Source organism: Euprymna scolopes, chromosome 18 (genome assembly GCF_053919585.1).
Source record: "Euprymna scolopes isolate OS-2025 chromosome 18, ASM5391958v1, whole genome shotgun sequence".
NCBI classification, from domain to species: domain Eukaryota; kingdom Metazoa; phylum Mollusca; class Cephalopoda; order Sepiida; family Sepiolidae; genus Euprymna; species Euprymna scolopes.
Window position 1 is genome coordinate 95528292 of NC_136499.1, and position 25582 is coordinate 95553873.

At 37.2% G+C, this 25582-nt stretch overlaps 1 protein-coding gene across 3 annotated transcripts in view; it reads left to right on the forward strand.

Annotated features, from left to right (window-relative positions):
* Positions 1-25582, forward strand: part of LOC145297688 (metabotropic glycine receptor-like) — a 1009734-nt gene that overhangs the window by 812087 nt on the left and 172065 nt on the right. For all 3 annotated transcript variants that reach the window (XR_013870309.1, XM_080143885.1, XM_080143886.1), the window contains exon 8: positions 5012-5080. Coding sequence is in view for 2 of the 3 variants with exons in the window: in XM_080143885.1 (XP_080000011.1) it covers positions 5012-5080 (69 nt within the window). In the remaining variant the exon portion in view is untranslated. The remainder of the gene's footprint in view (positions 1-5011; positions 5081-25582) is intronic.

A 25582-nucleotide genomic window follows, 5' to 3' on the forward strand; every position in this document is an offset into this window, starting at 1 on the left:
TATAATATTAGTTATGTGTATAATTTTATGTATCTCTATGTATAAGGTATATTAAGTCAAGCATTATGCTTCAATTGTGTTCTAAACAGGAGCATTCATTTCGATGCACCCCTGTCACATCAAAGAACCAACTGTTGATTTTATATGCCAGACCTTTCTGCTTGTGCAGTAATAAATCTTCTCAAACGTACTTGTGATGTTAGATGTGATGTTAGTATAAGGCGTTAACTTTAGTCACAATCGCTTGTTCCTTATTTAATCGAATTTTTCGATTATCAATTATCGATACTTATCGAAGACATTCCTATACAAATCCTATCTAAAACACTGCCAGGTACATAAAGTACATTTGTGTGATTTTTTTTTTTTTTTGTAATCGGCCCGGTCATTTACGAGTCCATATGGAAGGAACTTACACACACACACACACACACACACACTCATGTACAGACAAAGTTCCTTTTTTATATAATAGTAGAGCTTACACGAATTTCAGTATCTTTGGCACATTTTACTATATAACCTCCCATTTAAAAATTCAAATTAAAATATTTCAGATTTGCATTAAATTTGGACCATTTGACACAAATTAAGTATGTTTTTATGAATTTCTATTTCTTATTATGCTTTACATTTTAGAAATTTTCTAAAATCAAACTCATGAAAGGATTTTGGGTTTTAGAATAAAAATTTGTAGTAGTAGTAGTAGTAGTAGTAGTAGTAGTAGTAGTAGTAGTAGTACATATTTATATTAATCTTTGTAAGGGGATATAAATGTAGAGTAATGTTGTTCTGTTCGAGGAATTAATTTTGCCCACCTTGAGACAGGTATACTTCTAGTTATTCCATAATCCTGCCTTGGCGGAGTTCAAAATAAACTTCGTAGCTTATTAGGGGATGCCCTTTTCTCTTCCCATAGAAGAGACGTTGCGAGCCTGCCTTTGCTTTTCGTTATTTTCAAGGCAAGTGCTCATATATATATATATATATATATATATATACATATATATACATATATATATATATATATATATATATATATATATATATATATATATATACATGGTCTGGAGTTCGATTCTTTGAAACAGACAAGCTACGCTGACGAGAGGTAGTTACCTTGAAACATGCATTTACGTAGATTACTGTTTTAAAAATAATAAAAATAGATCAAAAGGTTATATACGTCCAAATAAATTATGGGTGACTTTCTAAGTAAATAAAAATGAGATTCGAGGCGAAGCCACTATTTAACCGTATTTATCATTAAAAAAACAAAAAAACAACAAATTTAAAGTTATAAGCGAAAAAAAATAACAGTAAAGTCATCTAGGAGTTCGTGGCGTAACGGTTAACGCGCTGGACTGATATATGGTCTTGGGGTTCGATTTCTAGAAAAAGTCAAGCGACGCTGACGAGAGGTAGTTACCTTAAAACATATATATATATATATATATATATATATATATATATATATATATATATATATATATATATATGCGTGTGCATTTGTGTAAGTATTGTTGACTGAATAGTTTTTGCTTAACCTTTGTTTTAAAGTAACTTTATCTAGTTTTTCACTCATTATAGCTCGAGATTATCGACTTCAATTTTTATTAGCGTTTGCGCATGTCTAAAGATATATGCAAACCAAAATGTGTCACCTTCAAAAGTTCTGCCTGTTTGAGTGTTATTAACTCCTAAGGCAATTTGGTCTCTCAAAATGGAGTCGACGCACGTGTCACAAAATGTTACATATTTGATCAGCGTCCTCGAGTCAGTAACGAAAGTTTCAACATTCTCTGACTCGCTTTGAATTCCGCACATGAAACATATATCTTTTATAGATTTCATTTATTTCGCCCGCCCCCCCCCGGGCACATTTAACGGATGCCCGTTTTAATTTAAGTAGCGTTTCATTGGTCTGCTGATATAGAACACTAAAATCCATACAATCGTTTTAAATTCTCGTGACGTAACGATGAAAATAAATACAATGTCTGATATTAAACAGACGTTCGCTGTTTGTTATTTTTTTACACAGAAATCACCAATTATCAAGGCCCGGAGGTCACTCGAGTATAAGGGTTACTGGGTATACATTATTCAATGTGATTATAGCGTAGTAAACATAAGTAGTGGGAATTTTGTAAATTGGATTACTTAGGGAGACGTTTCATCAAGAACTTGTTTACGTTAGACTTGAAGACAGATTGTAATTAGCTGGAAAGCAGGCAATCGGAAGAGAGTTTCACAAACGTGCAGTTCTAAGAAAGGAGCATTATTCATGGAATCTACATTTAGGTTTAGGCACATATAAAGAGTGTGGGAAATTATTGATAGTGGTTTTGGATAGACGAGTTTTTTCGTGAGTTTGGCGACGGGGGAACCATAGATTAAAGTACATAGGTTTAATACAGTATATTGAGAAATACTTTAGCAAGAGTTAAACACATTTATTTTTCGGAAAGAAAACACAAATATAGCTGAAATATAGCCTTAATTCGCAGAGTTTCGAAGGAATACTTTCCTTCTTATCAGAGGGGAGGAGTTAGCAAAATGTCTAAAGAAATTTTTTGCCTGTAAAGTATTTAAAGAAATTAAGTATGAAAAGCTGAACATAACAAAACTTTATAGTAAAAAAATAGCCAATGAGAAATCTTATTTCCCAACCCATTAAACAGCAATTCTTTCCCTTTGTCAGAGTCAAAAACAAAAAGACGATGAAATGTAAAGACTAAAGGACGGAACAATGGAAACCGGAAATATTAGACAGTAGGATGTATAATTTTATTGAACTTTTTATTTGAAACAATTTAGACTATAATATAAAGAATATCTACCCGAAAATTTACATTTATATATAAACTTATGTGTGTATGTATATAGATATAAATATGTGTGTGTGTCTCTGTGTGTGTGTGTATGTGTGTGTGTGTGTGTGCATAATGTTACAGAATTTCAAATAAATATGTTACCTTAAGTTTCAAGCTGAGTGAACGGACCTAATCGAAAAGCTAACTGGGTTTTCTTGAACTTTAATCATAAACCGTTCACTGGGTGTATTCAGTCATGTTCCATCTACAAGGAAGTAAATTTTTCGGATGAGTTCTCTGCTTTTTTTTTTTACATTTTTATGAATCCATTTTTTTATGTAGATATTAGTGTCGCACTAACTAGCGAGGCATAATTTCGTGTGTATATAATATTAAAGATTGATGAATCCAAGTCCGTGTCCGAATGCATTTTTCTATATAATTTATGATATACAATACACGCTAAAATATGCTTTAATTATGGGATTGCGTAATGCTTTTTTTAAAAAAAGAGTTATATTTATTTTAATAAACATTACTTTGCAATGAACTCTACGAGTCAACCATGTATCACTTGGATGTCTGTATTTTTATATTTCTTTTACAATTTTTTTCAAATCATGCTGATTCAGCCACGCTGACCTGTTGTAATTTCTATGTGATAATTTGGAGAAAGGGTGACTCTTTTTCCACCGTTACTTTTGAATTGCTTTATTCTGTCATCTAATTTGCATAGTGTATAAATCGAGTTTTAAGTAGACAATAGAACCTATTTTCTCTCAGAAAAGTGGTCATAAGGAGTGTAATAATTTTTTATTATAATAAATAATAATTTTTGATTATAATAAATAATAATTTTATATTATAATTAATCCTTTTTTATTATAATAAATAATTTTTTATTATAATAAATAATAATTTTTTAAAACTAAACTGCAGTGGAGTACATTATTAAGCTGGCAATAACATAGTACAACAATAAATGGAAATTTACTAATCTATAAAATTTACTAATCTATAAAAGTGAACGTGCCTGTGTATCTGTGTGTCTGTCTGTGTACATTTCTGTTTGGCTTGCAATAAGCCACAAAGAAAACAGAACAACGGAATAGAGTTTAAACAATGTATTACTGGAACAACAACGTAAAAAGGTTACAACTGAAAAGAGTAGTAAACGTCACTGAGTAGGCGAGGGTCGCTCTAGTGTTTAATCAACACCTGGGATCAAAAAGTCTATGATTTATATAATGGATAGAACAGTCCATTTGGAGGGGGATTCCCCTACAACAATTTCCCTACACAATTTAGTGAAAACTATTATAAGTTCTAATAATGCAAAAATAGACAAAGAAACAAATGAAATAGGATTACTAATTAATCAAAACTTTAAAGGGAATTTATTTTGCAACTGCAGGAATATTGATGAATGTCTATTAGAAGGTAAATGTCTCGCTTCCAATATAGTATATAAATGCGAAGTAACAAATAATAACAGAACTAGAACATATATTGGCGCTACAGAGAATAGCTTTAAAGAAAGATTTAATAATCATAAAGCATCATTCAAAATACCACATGATAAAAAGGAACACATCATTAACAAATTGGATTAGGAAATTAAGGAAAAACAATATCAAATACAAATTAAAATGGTCGATATTTAGTAGTGCTAGTAAATACTGACCAAAAAAAATCGATAATTTAAATAACATTAAATTCCTTTAAAACAATAAAATAATAAAAACGGAAAGAAACTGAGACATGTACATGCGAGCTAAGAGAGAAACCAATATCTAAAGACAGTAAGTCCAGTACGATAATCAACAGGCCAGCTTAATACGACTTTTAACAAGTGTTTCCACTCTTACTTATTCTTAACATAATACGAACGATTCGCGCATGCGCAGTCGCCAAACAGTTGTCGAATAGATTAAATCTGATGACTCCCTCAAGTTCCAATTTTAAAAATTTTTCCCCATTAGCAGCCCCCTTTTTTCCAGATGAAAACCGATTAAAATAATTGCTACATGTCTGAATACCTTATATACCGAATTTCAAGTCTGTCGATCAAAGATTCGTTGAGTATATAAGTTAAGAGGTGTCCTCACACACACCCACACACCTTCTCCCTCTTATAGATATATAGATTATTTATTACTGAAATGAAATTAACGTTTCTTTGTTGTTTTTTACAGGTATTGAAAGCTTCGAGTCCACTTCTTATGCGAATAATTCTTCTTGGGGCCTTTTTCTTATATTGTCCGGTAAGTATTCTTTTCTTTTACAAGCGAGTCATCATACATCAATGCCCGAAGGAAGGTGGTCAGTAAGGCAAAATCATAGTGATCGTTTGTGGCGGAAATTGGATAGAATCTAAACAAGAACGTGTTTACATTGGGCTTGAATGCCATTTTCTTGTAGTTAGCTGGGAGGAAGGCCAGTGGAACAGAGTTCAAAAGGCGAGCAGTTCTAGGGAAAAAATGATCATACAATTTGCGTTTAGATTTAGACACAGGTGTGGAGGAAAATGTTGATAGCAGTTGTAGCTAGGCGAGTGCTTGTTGTGAAAGTTTTGCAGAATGGATTGAAGCTTAGAGTATTTGTCGTGAAAATAAAGATGCAGCAATGACAGGCTCGCAACGTCTCTTCTCTGAGAAAGAGATTGCAGATAAAAGGCATCATCTACTACGTTTCTTATATACAGTTATTCAGTATATATATATATATATATATATATATATATATATATATATATATATATATACTAGACTACCTGTGACCCGTTGAGTCAGTATGTTGTATTAGCTATGGAATTCATGTATGAGCGTGACACGTGACGTAAAGAAAATATTTTGTTTTTTTGTTTTTTTTGTTTTTTTTTTGGACATAACAGAAACATTTCGATGAAAGTATATTAAAATGAAAAAAGAATATAGATAGATTTCTATGAGTCGTTCTGTTTATTATAATTGATTATTTGAAAAAGAAATTTACAGTTACTGAATTATAAGTGGTTCGCCATACTTATGGTAAATGTGCATTTAACAGATACGATAATACTTATTATAGTTAAATTCAAATTTTGATATATCTGCTTTTTTTACATCGTTCATTTCTGTATTACGTTTAAGTTATTTTAAACCCCACTCTTCCTATGTTAAATAATAATTTCGAAATAATAACGTTAATATTTTAGTGCGCATGTCATGCGCGCATGCGCAACCGGATGTCGTAAACCGGAAAGTGGGTTACATACATCGTTACAAGGTCATTTAAGTTTTATATATATATATATATATATATATATATATATATATATATATATATATATATATATATATATATATATATATATATACTAGCAAATGGCCCGGTGGTAAAATACACGTAAATATGATAATATAATTTATGCAGATTTCGTATTTTTTTTATTATAGAATCAATTCTCTATTGACAATTATATTATACCCAATATTTTGTAGTGATTTCAAAAAATTTTAAAAAGGAGGTGCCATCAGTTAGAATCGAAACCAAAGTATTTAGGACTCCAGCCTTAGTCGTTATAATTTGAGTTATCATCAGAGGGATAAGAAAAGGTTAAAATCTAACCGACTTTAACGTATAAACATATATTTGTACATGCGTACATGAGATCTTACTAAGTCGACTTATGTCTGGCAAGTTTCATTTTTTTTTGGGGGGGGGTCAATTTTGATTCTTGGTCAGCTATATTAGGCAATGTCATTCTACGGCAGATATTTTAACAGTAATCTCTGAACGTATATACCATGCACTGGATTAGGCGGACGAAGCCTGGGCTGTAGCACTTGTTATATCCAAGGCCTTTTACAAAGTCTGGCACGAAAGGCTACTAATGAAAATTAAATCGTACGGTATAACTGGACGTATAATAAATATAATTAGATCCTTCTTAGACAATAATATTACCCAGGTTGTCATTCATGGATGTACATTCAAGCAGCACAACATTAATACGGGAGAGCCTCAGGGGTCGATCCTTAGACCACTATTATTCCTGATATTCACAAACGACCTCCCTGATAATATTGTGTCCGAGATGGGTACATTTGCTGATGATAAAAAGCTCTATAACATGCACGATGTACATAAATCTAAGACAATGACGGAATCGTTAAAAAAAAATTACCTCCAGGAAGTAGTTGAATGGGGCCACAAGTGGATGGTAACATTTAATGCGAGTAAGACAAAGCTGCTCTCCTTTAACAATTACAATACGTCTCTCAAACCATCGATATCCATGAAAAATAATACCCTACCTGAAAATTCCCCCAAACTCCTCGGCTTAACATCCACGGGCAATAATGAACAAACACATTGAGGACATGTTGAAGGCTGCTGCAAAGAAGGTTGGCCCCTTCTATCAAGCTAGAAGACTACTCACATCTAAGAGTAACCTGTACTTTTACAAGGCCACCATTCGCCCATGCATGGAGTGTTGTTGCCACTGGGCCAGTACATCTACCACTAACCTCTCCCTCTTAGATAGGGTCCAAAAAGTTTTCAAATAGGTCCTACTTTGTCAACAAAGCTCCAACCCCTGTCTCATCGCCACAATGTTGCATCTCTATGCCTGTTTTACAAATATTTTAATGGAATATGTTCTGATGAACTCGTTGCACTTGTGCCTCTCGGCGTATATGTCCCCAACAAACCCGCCTAGCAACAAAATCTCACCCCTTCACTGTCGAAGTCCTTAAAAGCCAAAAGACTTTCTACTCTAATAGTTTCTTTCCTCGAACAACTAGACTTTGGAATTCCTTTCCTGCTACCTGCTTCCGTGACTGTACTGATATGCATGAGTTTAAATGTAACGTAAACCAACATCTTTTTAATCTTTCCTCTGCATTGTTCCAAATAGTATCCCCTTACGTCTGTTAAGGAGAGGTGTCCAGGCGATCAAAGAACACAATAAGTCAATCCAAGGAAAGGTGACCTATAATAGTGTTACGAGCTGTGTCCGGGCGATCAAAGAACACAATAAGTCAATCCCAGGAAAGGTGACCTATAATAGTGTTACAGAGCGTATCCGGGCAAACAAAAGAACAAATGGGAAATCCCGGGATTTAAAACGACCTATACCCATGACGTCAATCGGCCAGGAAAGCTAACCGATACTAAATAGGTTAGACCAAAACCAGCAGAAAAGTGCAATAAATAAAAGCTAGCGGAAATAAGGTTAACAGGTCAATAAACAAGAACTATGACCCAGAGAGTTGCAAAACAATAAACACGCTGGCGAGAAAAAGGTCAACAGGTCAAAGTGATATAAATAAAAGAGCAGAGAGAAAACAGAGAGGAGAGACACAAAGCGAAAATACATGTTGACAGAGTTCTGCGACCCACTCGCCCTAACCTCCACTGCGATGATGACAATTATCACTGTTACTTTTGAAGTGTAAATTGTAAATAAACAAATCTATATTATAAACAATAAAGTGTCTGTGTTCATTTTAAAACGAAATAACTGTCCGTTTATACAACCAAGACGATCATAGCCATTCATATATGTAACACGTCAAAGTGGCGATATGCCTTGTTAAGCGTGAGTGTGAGTGTATATATATATATATATATATATATATATATATATATATATATATTACTATATTACGTTAATATATATATATATATAAGTAGGTTGTAGTTTGCTTGAAGCATTGTTGAAGAAAATTATAAGGAAAAATTAAAAGCCAAGAACAATGCGAGATTTTTTTTTTTTTATATAGAGTAAAATTAAATGCAAACAAAAGAAATAAAGTTCTTTTTTTTTCTTTTTCACACAAATTTTAACTCTAAACAACAGTATTTTTTTTTCTGTTGTATTCAATGGTGATATAAATCACTGATTTATATCACCATTGAATACAACAGAAAAAAAAAATTACTGTTGTTTAGAGTTAAAATTTGTGTGAAAAAGAAAAAAAAAGAACTTTATTTCTTTTGTTTGCATTTAATTTTACTCTATATAAAAAAAAAAAATCTCGCATTGTTCTTGGCTTTTAATTTTTCCTTATATATATATATATATATATATATATATATATATATATATATATATATATATATATATATACTTTATAAAGCTCCCCTCTTTGGTAGAGCACTCTCGTAAATTATCTTACTCGCTACTTAATTTAGCTGAAATAATGCGAAGCTCGCAATTTGTTTACAAACAAAACGTTTGAGCCCTCTACGAGTAGCGGACGGATGTTTATTTAAATACGCATTCCGACAGTTTAATTTCGGCCACCGATTCCGTAGTCAGAGGGTAGGACTGCCGACTGTCATCACGACGGTTCTAGGTTCGATCCTCGGCTTGGGAGAGGTGTTAGTCTAGCGGCACTGATGAGTTGTGAAACAACGAAACAGGTCTGTATGTCGATGACTAAAATATATTTTATAAAGCTCCCCTCTTTGGTAGAGCACTCTCGTAAATTATCTTACTCGCTACTTAATTTAGCTGAAATAATGCGAAGCTCGCAATTTGTTTACAAACAAAACGTTTGAGCCCTCTACGAGTAGCGGACGGATGTTTATTTAAATACGCATTCCGACAGTTTAATTTCGGCCACCGATTCCGTAGTCAGGGGGTAGGACTGCCGACTGTCATCACGACGGTTCTAGGTTCGATCCTCGGCTTGGGAGAGGTGTTAGTCTAGCGGCACTGATGAGTTGTGAAACAACGAAACAGGTCTGTATGTCGATGACTAAAATATATTTTATAAAGCTCCCTTCTTTGGTAGAGCACTCTCGTAAATTATCTTACTCGCTACTTAATTTAGCTGAAATAATGCGAAGCTCGCAATTTGTTTACAAACAAAACGTTTGAGCCCTCTACGAGTAGCGGACGGATGTTTATTTAAATACACATTCCGACAGTTTAATTTCGGCCACCGATTCCGTAGTCAGGGGGTAGGACTGCCGACTGTCATCACGACGGTTCTAGGTTCGATCCTCGGCTTGGGAGAGGTGTTAGTCTAGCGGCACTGATGAGTTGTGAAACAACGAAACAGGTCTGTATGTCGATGACTAAAATATATTTTATATATATATATATATATATATATATATATATATATATATATATATACAGTAACGTAAGATAGACTATTAAGTCAGATATCGAGCCCACTACCCTCTAGTTGATAGTTGGCAGATCTACTCACTGATATATATATGTTATCATTATTATTATTATTATTATTATTATTATTATTTATACGTACGTGTTATTTTGTGTGTGAAAAGTATGTTTCCAGACTAATATCCAACAGAATATATAAATATAAAATTGAAAATGTACATTACCAATTAGACACATTAAATAGAACAAAGAGGGATTAACACATGTTTAATTCAATATATATATATATATATATATATAATTTAAAGGAGATTAGAATAATAGTCTAAAGAGCTAAGTGTATTTTAATGTAATAGTGAAATTACTAGTTTAATTAAAATACAGGAAATGCTCGTTGTAATTTAGATATATAATAAGCTCGATAGTTAAATGTCCTAGAGCTAATTCAATATTAAGTAATGTGATTTATAATTTAAAAGTTTTAAAATTTTTTAAATTTAACAATCAAAATTTAATTAAATTAAAAATCAGTTTCATAAGAAGGAACAACAACAAAGTCAATTATCTGTACGATCGTTTCGGAAATCCGTGCTTTTTATTTGTGGTATACATGAAGTCACGTAGAATAATTATACATAGTTTTTTTGGTAAGCACGGTCTCCTCATCAGCAAATTTAGGAGGATTTCTATTGAATTGAAAAGACACCAAAAATAAACCTAGCATTAAAAGTAAGGCAGATGAATCTGAAAAATTGAAGTAAAAGGTTTGGATATAAAATTTATAAGAAAATTAATAAGAAAATTTGTATAGGTTAGAGATAGAAATGAGTAGAAAAAAAATATATATTTTGGAATTTACATAATAAATTAAAAATATATAGATATATAATTACCTTTTGGTTTTTCTTTTTTTGAAATCAGGAACTGTATTTAAAGTAGTCATTTAGATGTTTGCTATAGCTTTTTATTTTATTGAATGATGAATTTTAAAAGGGCGACGCTCGTGCAGTAAATTGTTTCCGTTAGCGTATTTTGATTTAGAGACGCTAGAGTTAATATCTATAGAGAGAGAGTTTGTTTTTTTTTTTTTTTTTTTGATTTCCGAAACGATCGTACAGATAATTGACTTTGTTGTTGTTCCTTCTTATGAAACTGATTTTTAATTTAATTAAATTTTGATTGTTAAATTTAAAAAATTTTAAAACTTTTAAATTATAAATCACATTACTTAATATATATATATATATATATATATATATATATATATATATATATATATATATATATATATGCCAGACGTTGTAAATAATAAATGCTAACAGAGGCAATCAGTATGCATAGTCATTGCTGTGAACGAAATGAGAATCCGAAAATGTGAGTGGTAAGAGATAATATTGCTGCAGGTAATAACAAGTGCCTTTTTCACCAACCCGTACATTAAAATAGAGATTATCGATTCTGGCTAGATTATTGTCAACTGAATTTTTTCCTTAATTCCTCAATGACCTGACAGACTAGACAAATTGACGGTGTAATATAGTTATGTAAATAAACTAATATATATGGATTTTATATGACGTACGATCGACCACCTTATTGTTTTTTGTTTTGTTTGCACTATATATATATATATATATATATATATATATATATATATATAGGAGCAAACAGTTAATAAAACATGTTAAAAACACTTTGAAAAAGAGTTAAAAACATACTTAATCTGAAAAGGAAACACTTGATAAGTGGATAATCCTTAATCCGCGGAGTTTCGAAGAAATACTTTCCTTCTCATCAGAGGGTAGGAAATAGCAAAATGCGGGATCGGATTTTGTATACAAAAGTATTTGATGAAACAACAAGTAAGCACAAAGATCTTACTTGATAACAAAAAGTGGAGCAGAGGGTATATGGTGAAGAAAAAGTGATTACACGTGAATGTGTATATATATATATATATATATATATATATATATATATATATATATATATATATATATCACTATCCAATCCATTCACGAGAAATCACTTTTTTCTTCACCCGATTCCCTCTGCTTCACTCTTTGGTATCAAGTAAGATATTTGACTTACTTGTAGTTTCATCAAATACTTTTGCAAGCAAAATCCGATCCTGCATTTTGCTAAAACCTACCCTCTTATGAGAAGGAAAGTATTTCTTCGAAACTCTGCGGATTTAGGACTATCTACTTATTTAGTGTTTCCTTTTCAGATTAAGTATGTTTTTAACTCTTTTTCAAAGTGTTTTTAAAATGTTTTTTAAACTACGTGCTCTTATATATATATATATATATATATATATATATATATATATATATATATATAAAGCTGAACGTCTGTCTGTGTGTCTGGTCACGAATAGGCTCCTATATGGTTGACTATTTTTTTTAAACTGATTACATATAATTATAGAAGATGTATCGAGGATCAGGAATGGGTATGTTTGATCTGGCAGAAAGGTGGTTCATAAAAATTGTGGGGTCTGCATTCGCGCCTGGCCCCCAAAGTATGGAAATAAAAAATGAAAAAAAAACGTTTACAAGGGTTTTTGATATAGATGTACATAAGAATACTTTTATAAGTATGTTTCAACTTAAATAGGGATGTTATAATAAAATTTTGGGGTTTGCGTTCGCGCCTGTACTCCATGGAAATATGGCACAAATTTTAACAAAGACTTTTCGTATCTATTTGCGTAAGTATACTTTGATAATTATGTTTCAGTTTGAAGAAATATGGTATAATAAAATTATTGGGTGTTCGTTCGCGCCTGACCTCCGTAGAATGTAAATATGTCAAAAAGTTTAACAAGGTTTTTTTAAAAGGGGTGAGGGTCCACAATGACACCTTAACTTTAATCTTAATTCACCTTAGCTTTTATTTATTTTTTTTTAGTTGAATCATATTGTGTCGAATAAATTCACCTCATAAATTCGCGTTCTTATTAAAGTGAAAGTTAAAAAAAAAAAAAGTCGGAACTTTAAACAATTCTCGACACAAATTTTGCATAACTCTGTTTTTCTTCCTTCTTCACTTGCACGTGGCACTCTTTTGAAAATAGATAAATAGGTAAATAATAAAAAACAATAACGTTACTTGTTATCGTGTCAAAAGAAGGAAAGAATCTTGCTCGCGTTATTACGTGTCTTTTTAAAATCATTTACATAACCTTTTTATTTTTATTTATATATCTGTTTAAGCTTTTTTGTCAATGTACTAGAAGGAATTCAATTGATTACAACCCTTTCTGCGTGTTCTTTATATTACAATAGTACAACCCTGAATCCGACGGCGCAATACTACACCGTTAAATACTGTAAAACTGAAACGAAGCTGTTATGCTTGAAAAGGGCGCCATTTTCTTCTTATTCATATTTATATCGATTCTTTGCTTTAAAAAACTAAAGTAATTACGTGTTTACATTTAATATCCCATTTTACTGTTTCGGATTATTTTACTAAAGTAAGTAAAGCTTCATTATTTTTCAAAACTGTTTTTGTTTCTTTGTTTTTCGATATTTTGTCGATATTATTTAGCAACCGAGTTTAGCAGAAAAGCCAACAAACGACTACCCGAAAAAATAAATATACAAGAAATAAATGTTACCATAGTCAATAAAAGTTCAGTTCATGTTTTTTTTTAAATAGTTTTTAATGCTCTTTACTTGAAATAATTTCAGCAAACCGAAATTAAAACAAAATTTGAGGCGATAACTTCTTAAATTAATTTTTATATAAACTATACATGCCATAATCGAATATTCCTCAAGCACAAAATAACGGAAAACTTTAAAATATGTTTATAAATATTCCTTACGTTGACGGAACTCTTTTAAATTGTTAACACAGAATGCTCAGGTGCTCCTCCTTCAAACTGAAAACGGGGCTCTCCATTTCAAAGTCGCTGCCATTTTGATTTTTTTAAACCGATTTATGAATTAAAAAAAAAAATTACAAACTACTTTAAAATACAAACCAATGTACTTTTCTACCACAAAAGTAACTTTTATTCAATATGGTAACATTTATTTCTTGTATATTTATATTATTATATATATAGCATTTTCTCTTTGTAAGGAAACATCATTTTATTGGTTAGTCTTGGCTACGAATGGAAACAAAATTGATATAAAAAAATATATTTTCGCGAAAATTATCTTTACTTTCATCATATTTTGCTTAGGATCAAATTTTTTGTGTATTAAAACCTATCTTTTTACAACACCCTCCTTTTCATAACCTATCATACTTTCATCAATCACAGTCCATTTTCTGTAGGCTGTTTTTGAACCCAGTCAATGACGGGTGCTTCTGCTAGTATATATATATATATATATATATATATATATATATATATATATATATATATATATATATATATATATATTAGTGATGGAATTATTCCAATATTTTTCCAGATTCCGATACAATTGCAGATTCCGTACTAAATTCCTGATTCCTATACAAGTATCGATTCTGATTCTATATAAATATCTAAATATTGAACTATAAAATTATTTATTCCCGATACCTTAAAAACCCATGTTAAATGTGCAAATATTTTGTAAACGTAAAAACACACGGGGTGGGGACTTATCTAAAGATTTTTGTTTCATTTAAAATCAACAAATATTTATTGTTTCATTATTACTACCAGCAGTGAAATGTTTTGTTTCAAACAAAATCAGATTTTTAAAAAAGAGAGGTAATTAACGAAATCGTTTTTGGCATCAGAAAATAGGCACAATTTTTTCCGATTCCGATACCCCCTAAAAGTCTCGATTTTTCCGGTTCCCGATTCCGATTAATCGTCCCAACACACACACACACACACACACACACACACACACACATATATATACATTTTTACATATTTATTTTTACTTACAGAATCTAGTGTTTCATGCCTATATATATATATATATATATATATATATAGAGAGAGAGAGAGAGAGAGAGAGAGAGAGAGAGAGAGATTCATTGATCGTCATCGACATACAGTACTGTTTCGTTGTATCACAACTCATCAGTTCGGCTACACTAGCACCTTTTCCTAGCAAAGGATTGAACTTACAACTGTCGCGTTGATAGTCGCCAGTCCTAATAACAGGACCATGTGTTTTGTGCGTGTGTGTGTGTGTGTGTTTGTGCGTGTGTGTGTGTCTGTGTGGGTGTGTCTGTGTGTGTGTCTGTGTGTGTGAGAGATAGACAGAGAAATAATCAAATACACGATGTGCCATAAAATCGAATGCCTTACAGATAGGATTTGTGAAAAAGACAAAAAGGAAAAAACATCAAACTCGGGAAGAAATAATGAAAACGAGAGATCGACCTGTTTCGTTTGTATCGTGTCAAATATCTTCGGAAAAAGCGAAAATATATGTGCGCGTGTGAGTATATATGTGTGTGTACGTGTGAGTATATATGGGGGTGTACGCGTGAGTGTATGTGTGTAGATGTGCGTGCGTGTGTGTAATATGAAATATGAAAGAAAGCTAATTTGTATTAAATAAGAGGAAATGTTATAAGTTAGATTAAAAAAGGAAAATATCAACCACAACCGAATCACATCAACTACAAGTATAACTACTCTACATTCCCGTATTTTTCAACGATTTAAGCATTTCAAATATAATTACATTTCCGTTTCCCGCATTATTTGATGTTAACGCATTCTTTTGATGTTCGTTCTTTTCTTTTTTTCTTTTTCTTTTTAATTCTGTCATTTGTTTCTATTTGACATTTTGTATAATTGTTAAAATTTAAAAAAAAAACAGTTCGATATTTGTTTATCTGTTCATATGTCTATGTACACGATTTACTCCTAAACTAATTAACAAATCATTATGAATTTTGGGGATATATGTACTAGGTCCAGAGGGTAATAAATGTGGGTTATATTTTGTTTGATTAAGGTCAAATGGAGAAAGGCAACCTTTCGTGAAACTATATTCCTCCGACTTTTGTGAAAATTTAATAGACATTAATTAATATGTGCCAAGCATGCGCGAAAGCACACAAGCAGACCTACCTGCGGTGAAAAGCGAAACCGAGACCATTCGATTACAAATCAAGTGCACTAATGAACTACACCAATCTTACTATAAAGAGTCGATTTAGTTTCGCCCAACGGCTATGAAAAGGACAAGCCGATAAGTGATTGGGGGGGGGAGGGGTTGAAATACACTTCTTTCCTAACGTATCTCGCGTTATTGCATTTTCATATCGTGACGTGTCGATTCGGCGAAATTGTTCGGTCCTGCTTGGGAACGTGTGTTTCGATTCAAACGGTATTTGATCGTGGTGTGGCGTATCGATTCGGCGGTGGTGATCGGAATTGCGAGGACGAAATTGTTAAGGACCGTGCCGTCACTTGTGAAAACAAAAAAATATATATTATTATAATTAAATACCTACAGACACTAGTGTTTCATCCTTTCGGGAATCTTCAGTGCAAGGTGTCACGATTAACACTACTCGAACGATTCGAACTCGGCAACACGAGACATCTCTGGTTCGATTAGCAAAGACCGTATCCATATGAATGCTCGAAAATTGTAACATTTCTTTAATAACGTACATTTGTATGTGAATGAATGTGGTGTGTGGTATATATATATATATATATATATATATATATATATATATATATATATATATAAGACACAGATTAAAATCCGATGAAACTCCTGATAGCTATTACTAGAGATAATACTTTCAGGGTGATCCTAGCCAAAAAGGAAAAGCTCAATATTTAAGAATAGAGCAATATATAAATTTAGTTGTTAAATTTAAACTCTGAAAATCCAAATATGGACACATATATTCGAGTTATGAATTTGTTGTTTGACAACACACCAACGAATACGGCCGCCCCGTATACCTTTCGCAATTGTGTTATATGGGAATACTGCCTTCCCCCTGGACTAATATTCTGCCTACTTGGAAATAAAACCCCGGAGAACATTATACTCCTCCCGATAATGGACTGCCCAGGTTATATGAATTTCCCTTTTCCTATAATTATTTTCATATAACTATCATTCACCACCCAAAAACTATTTCAATATTTGTGCTGAAAAGTAAAATACGTACCTTTTCACAGTTGAACATTTTGCTAACCGCATTTCATTTCCTCTGATGATATGAGCCATTATTGAAAATCCATGGATTAAGGAAATTAATATAACCCGTCTATATATTCCTTTTGTCAAACAATAAATTCTTAACTCGAATATATGTGTCCATATTTTGATTTCCAGAATTTAAATTTAACAACTAAATTTACACACACACACATATATATGTGTGTGTGTGTGTGTGTGCGTGTGTGTGTGTGTAAATTTAGTTGTTAAATTTAAATTCTATATTATATATATATCTACATATGTATATATATATATATATATATATATATATTACATTTAAAAAATGCGACCATGAAAAGTAATATGTTTGAGATTAAACATGGAAAAATAAAAGAACTAGTTGTTAAAACTGGAAAAGAAAAAACAAGATATTTTTTATAACAAAATATTGCAACATTATATTTATAACTTAAAATATTGCAACATTAAGATTTTTTAAATTCAATTTATATTATATATAAATTCTTAATGCTGCAATATTTTAAGTTAATTATTTATTATATATTTTGCTAGAATATCTTGTCTTTTTCTTTTAAAGTTTTAACAACTACTCCTATATTTTTCTAAGTCTTATCTTAACCATATTACTTTTCATGCTCGCATTTTTCTATGTAATATATATATATTGTTGTAGGTACAAATCACCCCTATTTGAGAACTAAGTAGAATCAGCCAGTCCTATAAATACCGTTGGTTTACACTTACACGAAACAGCTCTCTATACTGCTCCGAGACTAGATGGAGACATTCATTCCATGTTTAACCGCATGTTGTGAATTCTCACCCGGCATTTTTCTAATTTACTACAAATTTGAAAAAGTCGTACCTACTTGAAGTCGTGAGATCATTACTGCGTTGGCCATTTAAGGGTTTTTCTTATTTGGCTATAGGGACCGACCCCTTCTTTGGGTGAGTGGTCCCTTAAGCATTGTTTTTGTTTGTACCCAATTGGGTTTGTTGTTGTTTTCCATTCTTTGCAGATAGTTCAGTGTCTGGGCCCAACTTAAGCAGCCGGCAGGGCTAGGGAAAACCGACGTGCCTTTTTAGGCGAAGGTCCCCCTGGTTTCCAAATCGGCAGGTTGGGAAAGGGCACTGGGACAACACTTAGGGAGACTAGGCCTCTTCCACTTCACCATGGGGGACGCCCCTGGTGTAGGGATCGTGAAGGTTTTGGGATGCCACTCCAAAGCGCACCCCCAGTTCAAGGCGGGTAACCGGGGTCGCCGCCCCATCCGTGAGATCGGTCGGTGCGTGTTCGGAGGTCGCCAACTCAGGTTCGGTTGCGGTCGGTAGGGTGACGGCTGCAGGGGTTGCCGCCCCAAAGGGCAACCCCAGTTCGAGTTCGAGTGCGAGGTCGAGATCGTTTTCGTGGGATGCCACCGCAAAAGGCACCCTGAAGGCAGGTACGGTGACGGTCCCGGGGCTCGCCACCCCTAGTAGTTCGAGCGGGTATCCTGGCAGTACAGAGAGAGTAGCTGTGGTGAAAGCAACGCCAGAGCAACAGCAGACCCCTTCTCATTTGCAAGTATGGAAGGAGGGACACCCTGGAAGACGCCAGCAACAGTGGTGGCCACAACCAAGGAGCAGATGGTTGAGGCATTGAAATAGTTGCTGGAAACAACTCCGGACGCTGAGAGCATGGTGGAAGATTATAGAATGGCAAGAAAAAAGAAAAGAAGACCGGTCAAACGTTGATGGGTCCGAAACGAGGTAGAAGCCGCGTCAACACCGCCACCAACGCAGACACAATCTGAAACGAGTAGCCCTCATAAACCGGCAGCAGCGGGATTGAGGAAGACGAAATCCCTTGAAGTAATTGTTGTGGATGGGTAGTCCGCGGGAGTGGGAGGGGGGTCAATGGAAGTGACGCCAGTCAGTGCGGTCGATTGGCCAGCCCTCACAACGAGTGACTCATCCCCAATACCACCGGGGCAGAAGCCGAGAAGTGACAGCCAGTCAGCAGCCGGCACGCCCAAAGAACCTGAAAAGACTGCTACAATATGGGGCCTCAAGGAAGGTAAGAAAAGACCCTGGAGTACTATCGAGACCTATTCAATAACAAATTTCGAGGGCTACGTGGAGGGAAACGCCATAAAAGTGATGCCAGGGAGACTGGAAGAGATACAGCAGAGGTCGGTTTCCCTGATGACCTTTGAAGTAAAAGGAAGGGGTCTCACCGGGGTCTCGAAAGAGAAGATGTTGGAGGTACTAGGCGAATTGAAGGTCCCCGCCCAGTACATAGTCCGGCGCAGTTATGCAATCTGGGATCTCCTTTTGACAACAAAGGAGGAAGCTAAAGGGGACCTCACATAGAAGAACTTAAGAATGAAACCGGAGTACCAATCGAAACGGAGGGCTACGATCACAGTGATGGGCGTGCCATGTTTCATAGATGGAGACCAGCTTGGAGCCACAATGTCCCAGTTTGGTGAGGTAGAAGGGGTACAGCCAGTGATGGGCCCCCGAAATATACGAACTGGCGACTACAAGATCCTTATGAGAGTGTATATGAAGGGATTCAATGAGCTGACATGCGAGGGCTGGCAGATGCTGGTAATAGTCGAGGAGAGAAGGCTGCACTGCTTGCATTGCTATAAACCGGAGCATGTGGCCAAATTCTGCCCTTAGAAGAACGCAACCGAGAAGGCAGAAGAAGCAGTAAGGAAGACAGTGGATAAAATAAAGAAGAAGAAACTGAAAAACGCGAAGCCGACACCTGGAGCCAGATTGCCTCCAAAAAGGCAAAAAGACAGGAAGGGCCGGCTCACCAGGCATCACCGAGAGGAGTAGCGGTGACGACCAAGCGGAAACTCCGTGTGAGCTCCTCTGAGTCTGAAGGAGAGAAGGAGAGGTGCAAGACCAAGCAGACAGAAAAAAGGGAACGGAAAGAACACCAAGACGAAGAAACTGAGCCTCTAACCCAGATTCCCCACGAGGAAACCCAGCCCACCCTTCCCCTATTCAACACCCCTGAGATAAAGGAGCAAGGTGAAGCTCCGGTTACAGAAGCCCTGTGATAGAAGCAGAGATGGCAGAGATGGCAGAGAAGAAGCAAGACCAGCAAGAGGCAGCCCCAGAGAGGAAAAAACAAGAAAGTTTCCTTTCTGGCCGAGGGAGCAGCACTGTGAAGTGACGGCAGAAGTTACGGCCGGCGCCTACAACGGAAGACAAAAGAGGTTTCTGAGGAGCCTCGTCAACCTCTCAAAGTTGACGGGAAGGAGGTCGCCGATCCCCGGAACTTCAGTGGTGCTCCACAGCTCATTACATTTGTGAGACCAAATAGGGGTGGGAGAGCAAAGGCCTTGTGGAGGATGTTGGAGACTGGCAAAACGGCCTTCAAGAGGGAGTACGTATAATTGACGGAGAGTACCCATCGCTTGAGCAAATTGCCCAAAAATGTGAAGGGAGGGTCCCAATTTACGTTCACCCATCCTTTTATAGGGCATTACAAGTGACGTTCCTCTTGGACGTCGGGGGTCTGGCACAAGACGGACGGCTTACGTCCGACCTGCTCACAGCCAGTCTCGGTCAGACCTTCCGGAAGATTTCAGACCCATCTGTGACGAATACTACTAGTTAGGGAATAATGGCGACGGGCTAGAACCTAGCTAGGTTTAATGCGAGGGGCATGAGACCCGAAGCAAGGCTGCTTGCGTACTGAGGGATCTCGTGGCCCTTGAGGTATACGTAGCTGCATTGCAGGAAATCCACTTTGTTGGGGCGGAGGATTGCTGTGTGCTCGTAAACGACTTTGACGTTTACTCAGCATATGGCAATCTCCGTAGCTGTGGCGTTTCTGTTTTAGTGAGTCGCACCTTGTCTGCGACGGTTACCGTTGTTCACACGGACGCTCATTGGAGGATGGTCGTGGTCGATGTTGCCGTTAAAAGCGGCGAGTTCCGGATAGTGGCAGTTCATGCACCTAACGTCTGCAGCGAGAGGGTTTCCTTTTTTTCGGCGAGTGGAGGTGTTTCTCTCCTCGGGTCAGGAGCGGGTAGTGTTAATGGGGGACTGGAATGACATCCTAGACCCCAAGATAGATAAGGCCGGGGGGATAGAGGGTCGGAGTGGTGTGAAAGCACATATATCTTGGAAGACGCCGTCCATCCCCGATGACCCCAACCTATGTTATTTTCGCGGAAGTGTTGTCTATTAGGTCCCCCGCTCCCTATTAGGGAACGACCTGCTTGCTTTCACCCCTCTTTTGGGGGAACTGAAAGACAGTGGGCATTCCATTTGATGATTAGCGAGTAGGTACTAACCCGCCCCCATAGGCATTTTTTTTTGTTTTATTTTTCTTTCTTTTTGAGTGTTTGCTAGTTTTGCCCCCCTCCATTCATCTCACCCCAATTATATATTTTAAAAAATCCCCTTTGTTTTGTAAATATTAATTTTGTTTTGTTTTTTGTAAATACGTTTGTCTTTTTCAACAGAATGGATGTCGCCTGCCATCCCGTAAGCTGGGGAGTTATACTGATTTTAAATAGGTCCATGGTAAGAATGAAAGCGTTTTAGTATGATAGTGATTCTAGTGTAGGAATAAACTAATAAAATACTGTTTTCATGCAAATCTAGCCTAGCTTAGCAAAGACCCCCGCACACCACACTTCCCCCTACTGGCCCTGGTGCCTAAGCTGCGTCGGACCCCAAATGAAGCCTTGTTAGTAGATAATGCTAAGGCCGGGGCCGACGGGCTAAATAAACATATCATGTTTAACCGCATGCTATGATCTCCGACAATGGTGCTTTTCTAATTTGGTAACATCTCTGAAAAGATCCTGGTGACCACCCACTTGACCACTTCTTGTGTGTCACTTAAGGGTTTTTCTTGTTTGGCCGTAGGTACCGACCCCTTCTTTGGGTGAGTGGCCCCTTAAGCATTGCTTTTTGTTATATTGTTGTTTTTACAAATTGTTACATTTTTCGATTTTTTTCAAGTAGTCCAGTGTCTGACTTAAGCAGCCGGCAGGTCTAGGGGAAACTGACGTGCCTTTTTAGGCGAAGGTCCCCCTAGTTCCGAATCGGCGGGTCGAGGTCGGGCACTGGGCTATCACTTAGAAGGAGCAGGCCCTTGCTCCTTGGCACCATGGTAGACGCCCCTGATGTAGGGATCGGTTCGGGGGGCACCACACCTGGTGGTGCTCCAGTGTTCGCAGCGGGGGGTACCACACCCTGTGGTACCCCAGTGATTGGTTCTGACACCACACCCGGTGGTGCTCCAGTGTTCGTGGCGAGGGGTACCACACCCGGTGGTACCCCAGTGATCGTATCGAAGGGTACCACACCTGGTAGTACCTCATTTCACAAAAACCACGCCAGAGTCTGAATTAGGAGTGGCAGAAATAGAGGTGGATGATGACCCGTTTGGATCGTCCAGCGATATTCCCATGTGGGGAGAGTAGCTGCGACGAAAAAAAGCCTGCGAAGCCAGAATGCCTTAGAAGCAGCAGCTCGCATCTGTTAGGAAATGAGGAGATGGAAGTTAGAGACGCGGTCAGTGAGGTGTAGCCAACAAAAGGAGAGAGATTTAAGAAGGTGTCAATCCTTAAACTTACCCACACCGTCTCTAGATTTTTATACATCGTCACTGCGAGTAGAAGCAGAGATGACAGCAGCAGAGAGGGATGACCGGAAAATTACGACACAACGGGTACCGGAGGAAGATATACAATCCAGCCATGGGCAAGAAAACAGCCCGAAATCGCGCAAAAACTCTGGAACAGTATAGAGAGCTGTTTCGTGTAAGTGTAAAGCGGTCACAGAAGGAAACACGATAAAATCAGAGCCTGTAAAAACTATGGAAGCCTTACGAAGTAGGATAGTCTCCTTTGTCACCCTAAATGTTAAAAAGAAGGGGCTCGTAGGGGATCCAAAAAAGAATTTCATGAAGATGCTAGTTGAGCAAAATATTCCGGCCACATATTTCATCAGGCGTTGCTTTTCCATGTGGGACGTGTTGGTGACTACTAAAGAAGAGGCGGAGAAAATGGTGAAAACCGACCTGGTCTGGAAAGGGGTCAAGTTTAAGACGGAGTACCTAGAGAAAAGAAGAGCCCAAGTATCAGTACTAGGAGTCCCTTGCTGCATCAGTTCGGAGTTCCTCGGTGCAGTACTGTCTCAGTATGGAGATGTAGAAGCGGTCACTCCGGTCAGCGGCCCAAGAAATATACAGACCGGTGATTATCAGATAAAAAATGAAGATGGATAAAAAAGGGTTCAATGCCATCCCTGGCCAGCTCAAATGCGAACATTGAACAATGTCTCTCATTGTAGAAGGGAGATGTTCACATTACTGGCACTGCCAGAAAGCTGGACATATAGCAAAGTCTTCAGACAAAAAATGCAGTAGAAACAGTTGGCGGATCTGCTATATGTGGACGGGAAGAGGATTCAAGACTCCAGAAATTTTCCGGAGGCGCCAATGTACATTACGTTTGTGAGAAAAGACAAAGGCGGAAGAGTAAAGGCGCTCTTGCGAAAGCTCCGGTTAGGGGCCAAAGAAGCAGTACGTGTCCTCAAGCTGAACCAAATCCGTGCCAAATGTGAAGGGAGGGTCCCTGTATATGTTCACCCCTCCCTATACAGAACAGTGAAATTAACCTTCCCCCTGGCAGTCTCGGTCAGACCTTCTCGGTCCTAACCCCCGAGGATTTTAAACCCGTACTAGACGAAAATTACTAGTTGAGGAATAATGACAACTGAGGGATCTCGTGGCACTTGAGGTAGATATAGCTGCAGGAGACCCATTTTGTTGGGCCCGGGGATTGCGATGTGCTGGTGAACGACTTTGACGTTTACTCAGCATATGGCAATTTCTGTAACTGTGGGGTTTCTGTGCTAGTAGCTGCGACGGTTACTGTAGTACACGTGGACGCTCGTGGAAGGCTGGTCGTGGTCGATGTTGCCGTTAAAAGCGGTAAGTTCCGGATTTTGGCTGTTTACGCGCCCAATATCGCTGGGTTTCCTTTTTTCGGCAGATGGTTGTGTTTTTATCGAAGCGGGTAGTTTTAATGGAGGACTGGAATGCCATCCTGAACCCCAAGATAGATAAGGTCGGGGGATAGAGGATCGGAGAGGTGTGAAAACAGCCTGTCTGACCTAATGGCCTCGTGCGCTCTTATCAACAGATTCCTTCTGGATCACCCGGGGAGGGAGATGTAGACGTGGCAAAATCATATAGCCTTCCGTCCAAGTACCTACTTGGATAGGATGTTAGTTAGAAGAGGCGACATCTTGTCCCACGTTCCACTGGCTAGGTCATTCGGGCCATAAATTAGTAATTGCCCGTTTGAGAGTAAGTAAGAGGCCTAGGTTGGCTGGGTACTGGAAGTTGAACGCCTCCTTGCTGGAGACGGCCGACTTCCGGGAACAGCTGACAACACTAATTTAGCGGAGTTCGTGGGGGCGATTACCGGGAGTAGCTGGTGGGTTAAACTTAAGGCCACTATTAGGCGTTTTTGCGTCCAATATAGCCAAAGCCTCGCTTTAAGCAGGGCGTGGACGAAAACGTACTTAGATGATAAGTTGACCCGGGCGGTGGCTGGTGGGGATCCCCTAGAGATAGTATAAGTTAAGGGGGACCTCCAGCGGTTGGCTAGCGGACGTTATGAAGGTCAAGTAGTTAAAGCTAGGTTAAAGAGTCTCTAACGACGCTGTGAACGTTGACGCAGTTGAACGTGGGGTCGCCTTAAGACGCGGCTCGGATGGGTACATTCGGAAGGTGAAAAACAATGAAGGACATACCCTCGTATCGACTCGAGAAATTTGCAATGGGCTTCGTCAACATCTGGAGGAGCGCTTTACCCAACTACACAGACTCCGCGGCCAGGAGTTTGGCAGCTATTTAGCCGGCTCGCCCCGCCTTACCGCGGTCCGAGCAACTAGCAGTGATGGGAGGGTTACAGAGCGTGAGGTCATTACTGCGTTAAGGCAGGTTGACCATAACAAATCTCCGGGGCTCGATAGTCTGCCCTACGAACTGTATTTGAGGCTGTCGCCCATGTTTGTACCTCTTCTGACGGGTATTTTTAACCACTGGTTTGCTCAGGGATCCATTCCTGGGCAGGTAACCAAAGGAGCGGTCACGCTACTGAAGAAAAGAGAGCGGTATGGTGGGGAGGACTTAGATGATTATAGGCCCATCACTGCTAAACACAGTTAAAGATTTTGTCCCGCGTTCTTGCAAACCGACTGCAGGTTGTTATCGGTGACTTGGTCGAACCAGATCTGACTTACTCTGTGAAGGGGAGATCAATTCAAAAGAACTTGCACTTGGAGCGCACGATCATAGAGGGCTTAGAAGACGACACAAGAGCCGCGCTGATCAATTTAGATCAGTCCAAGGCGTTCGATAGGGTCGACCATGGTTTCTTGGAATCTGTTATGAAGACCGCCGGCTTTAGTGCGGACTTCCGCAAGTGGATCTCTCTTCTGTATCGTAATTTCGCGGTAGCGGTACAAGGAAACGGTAGGTT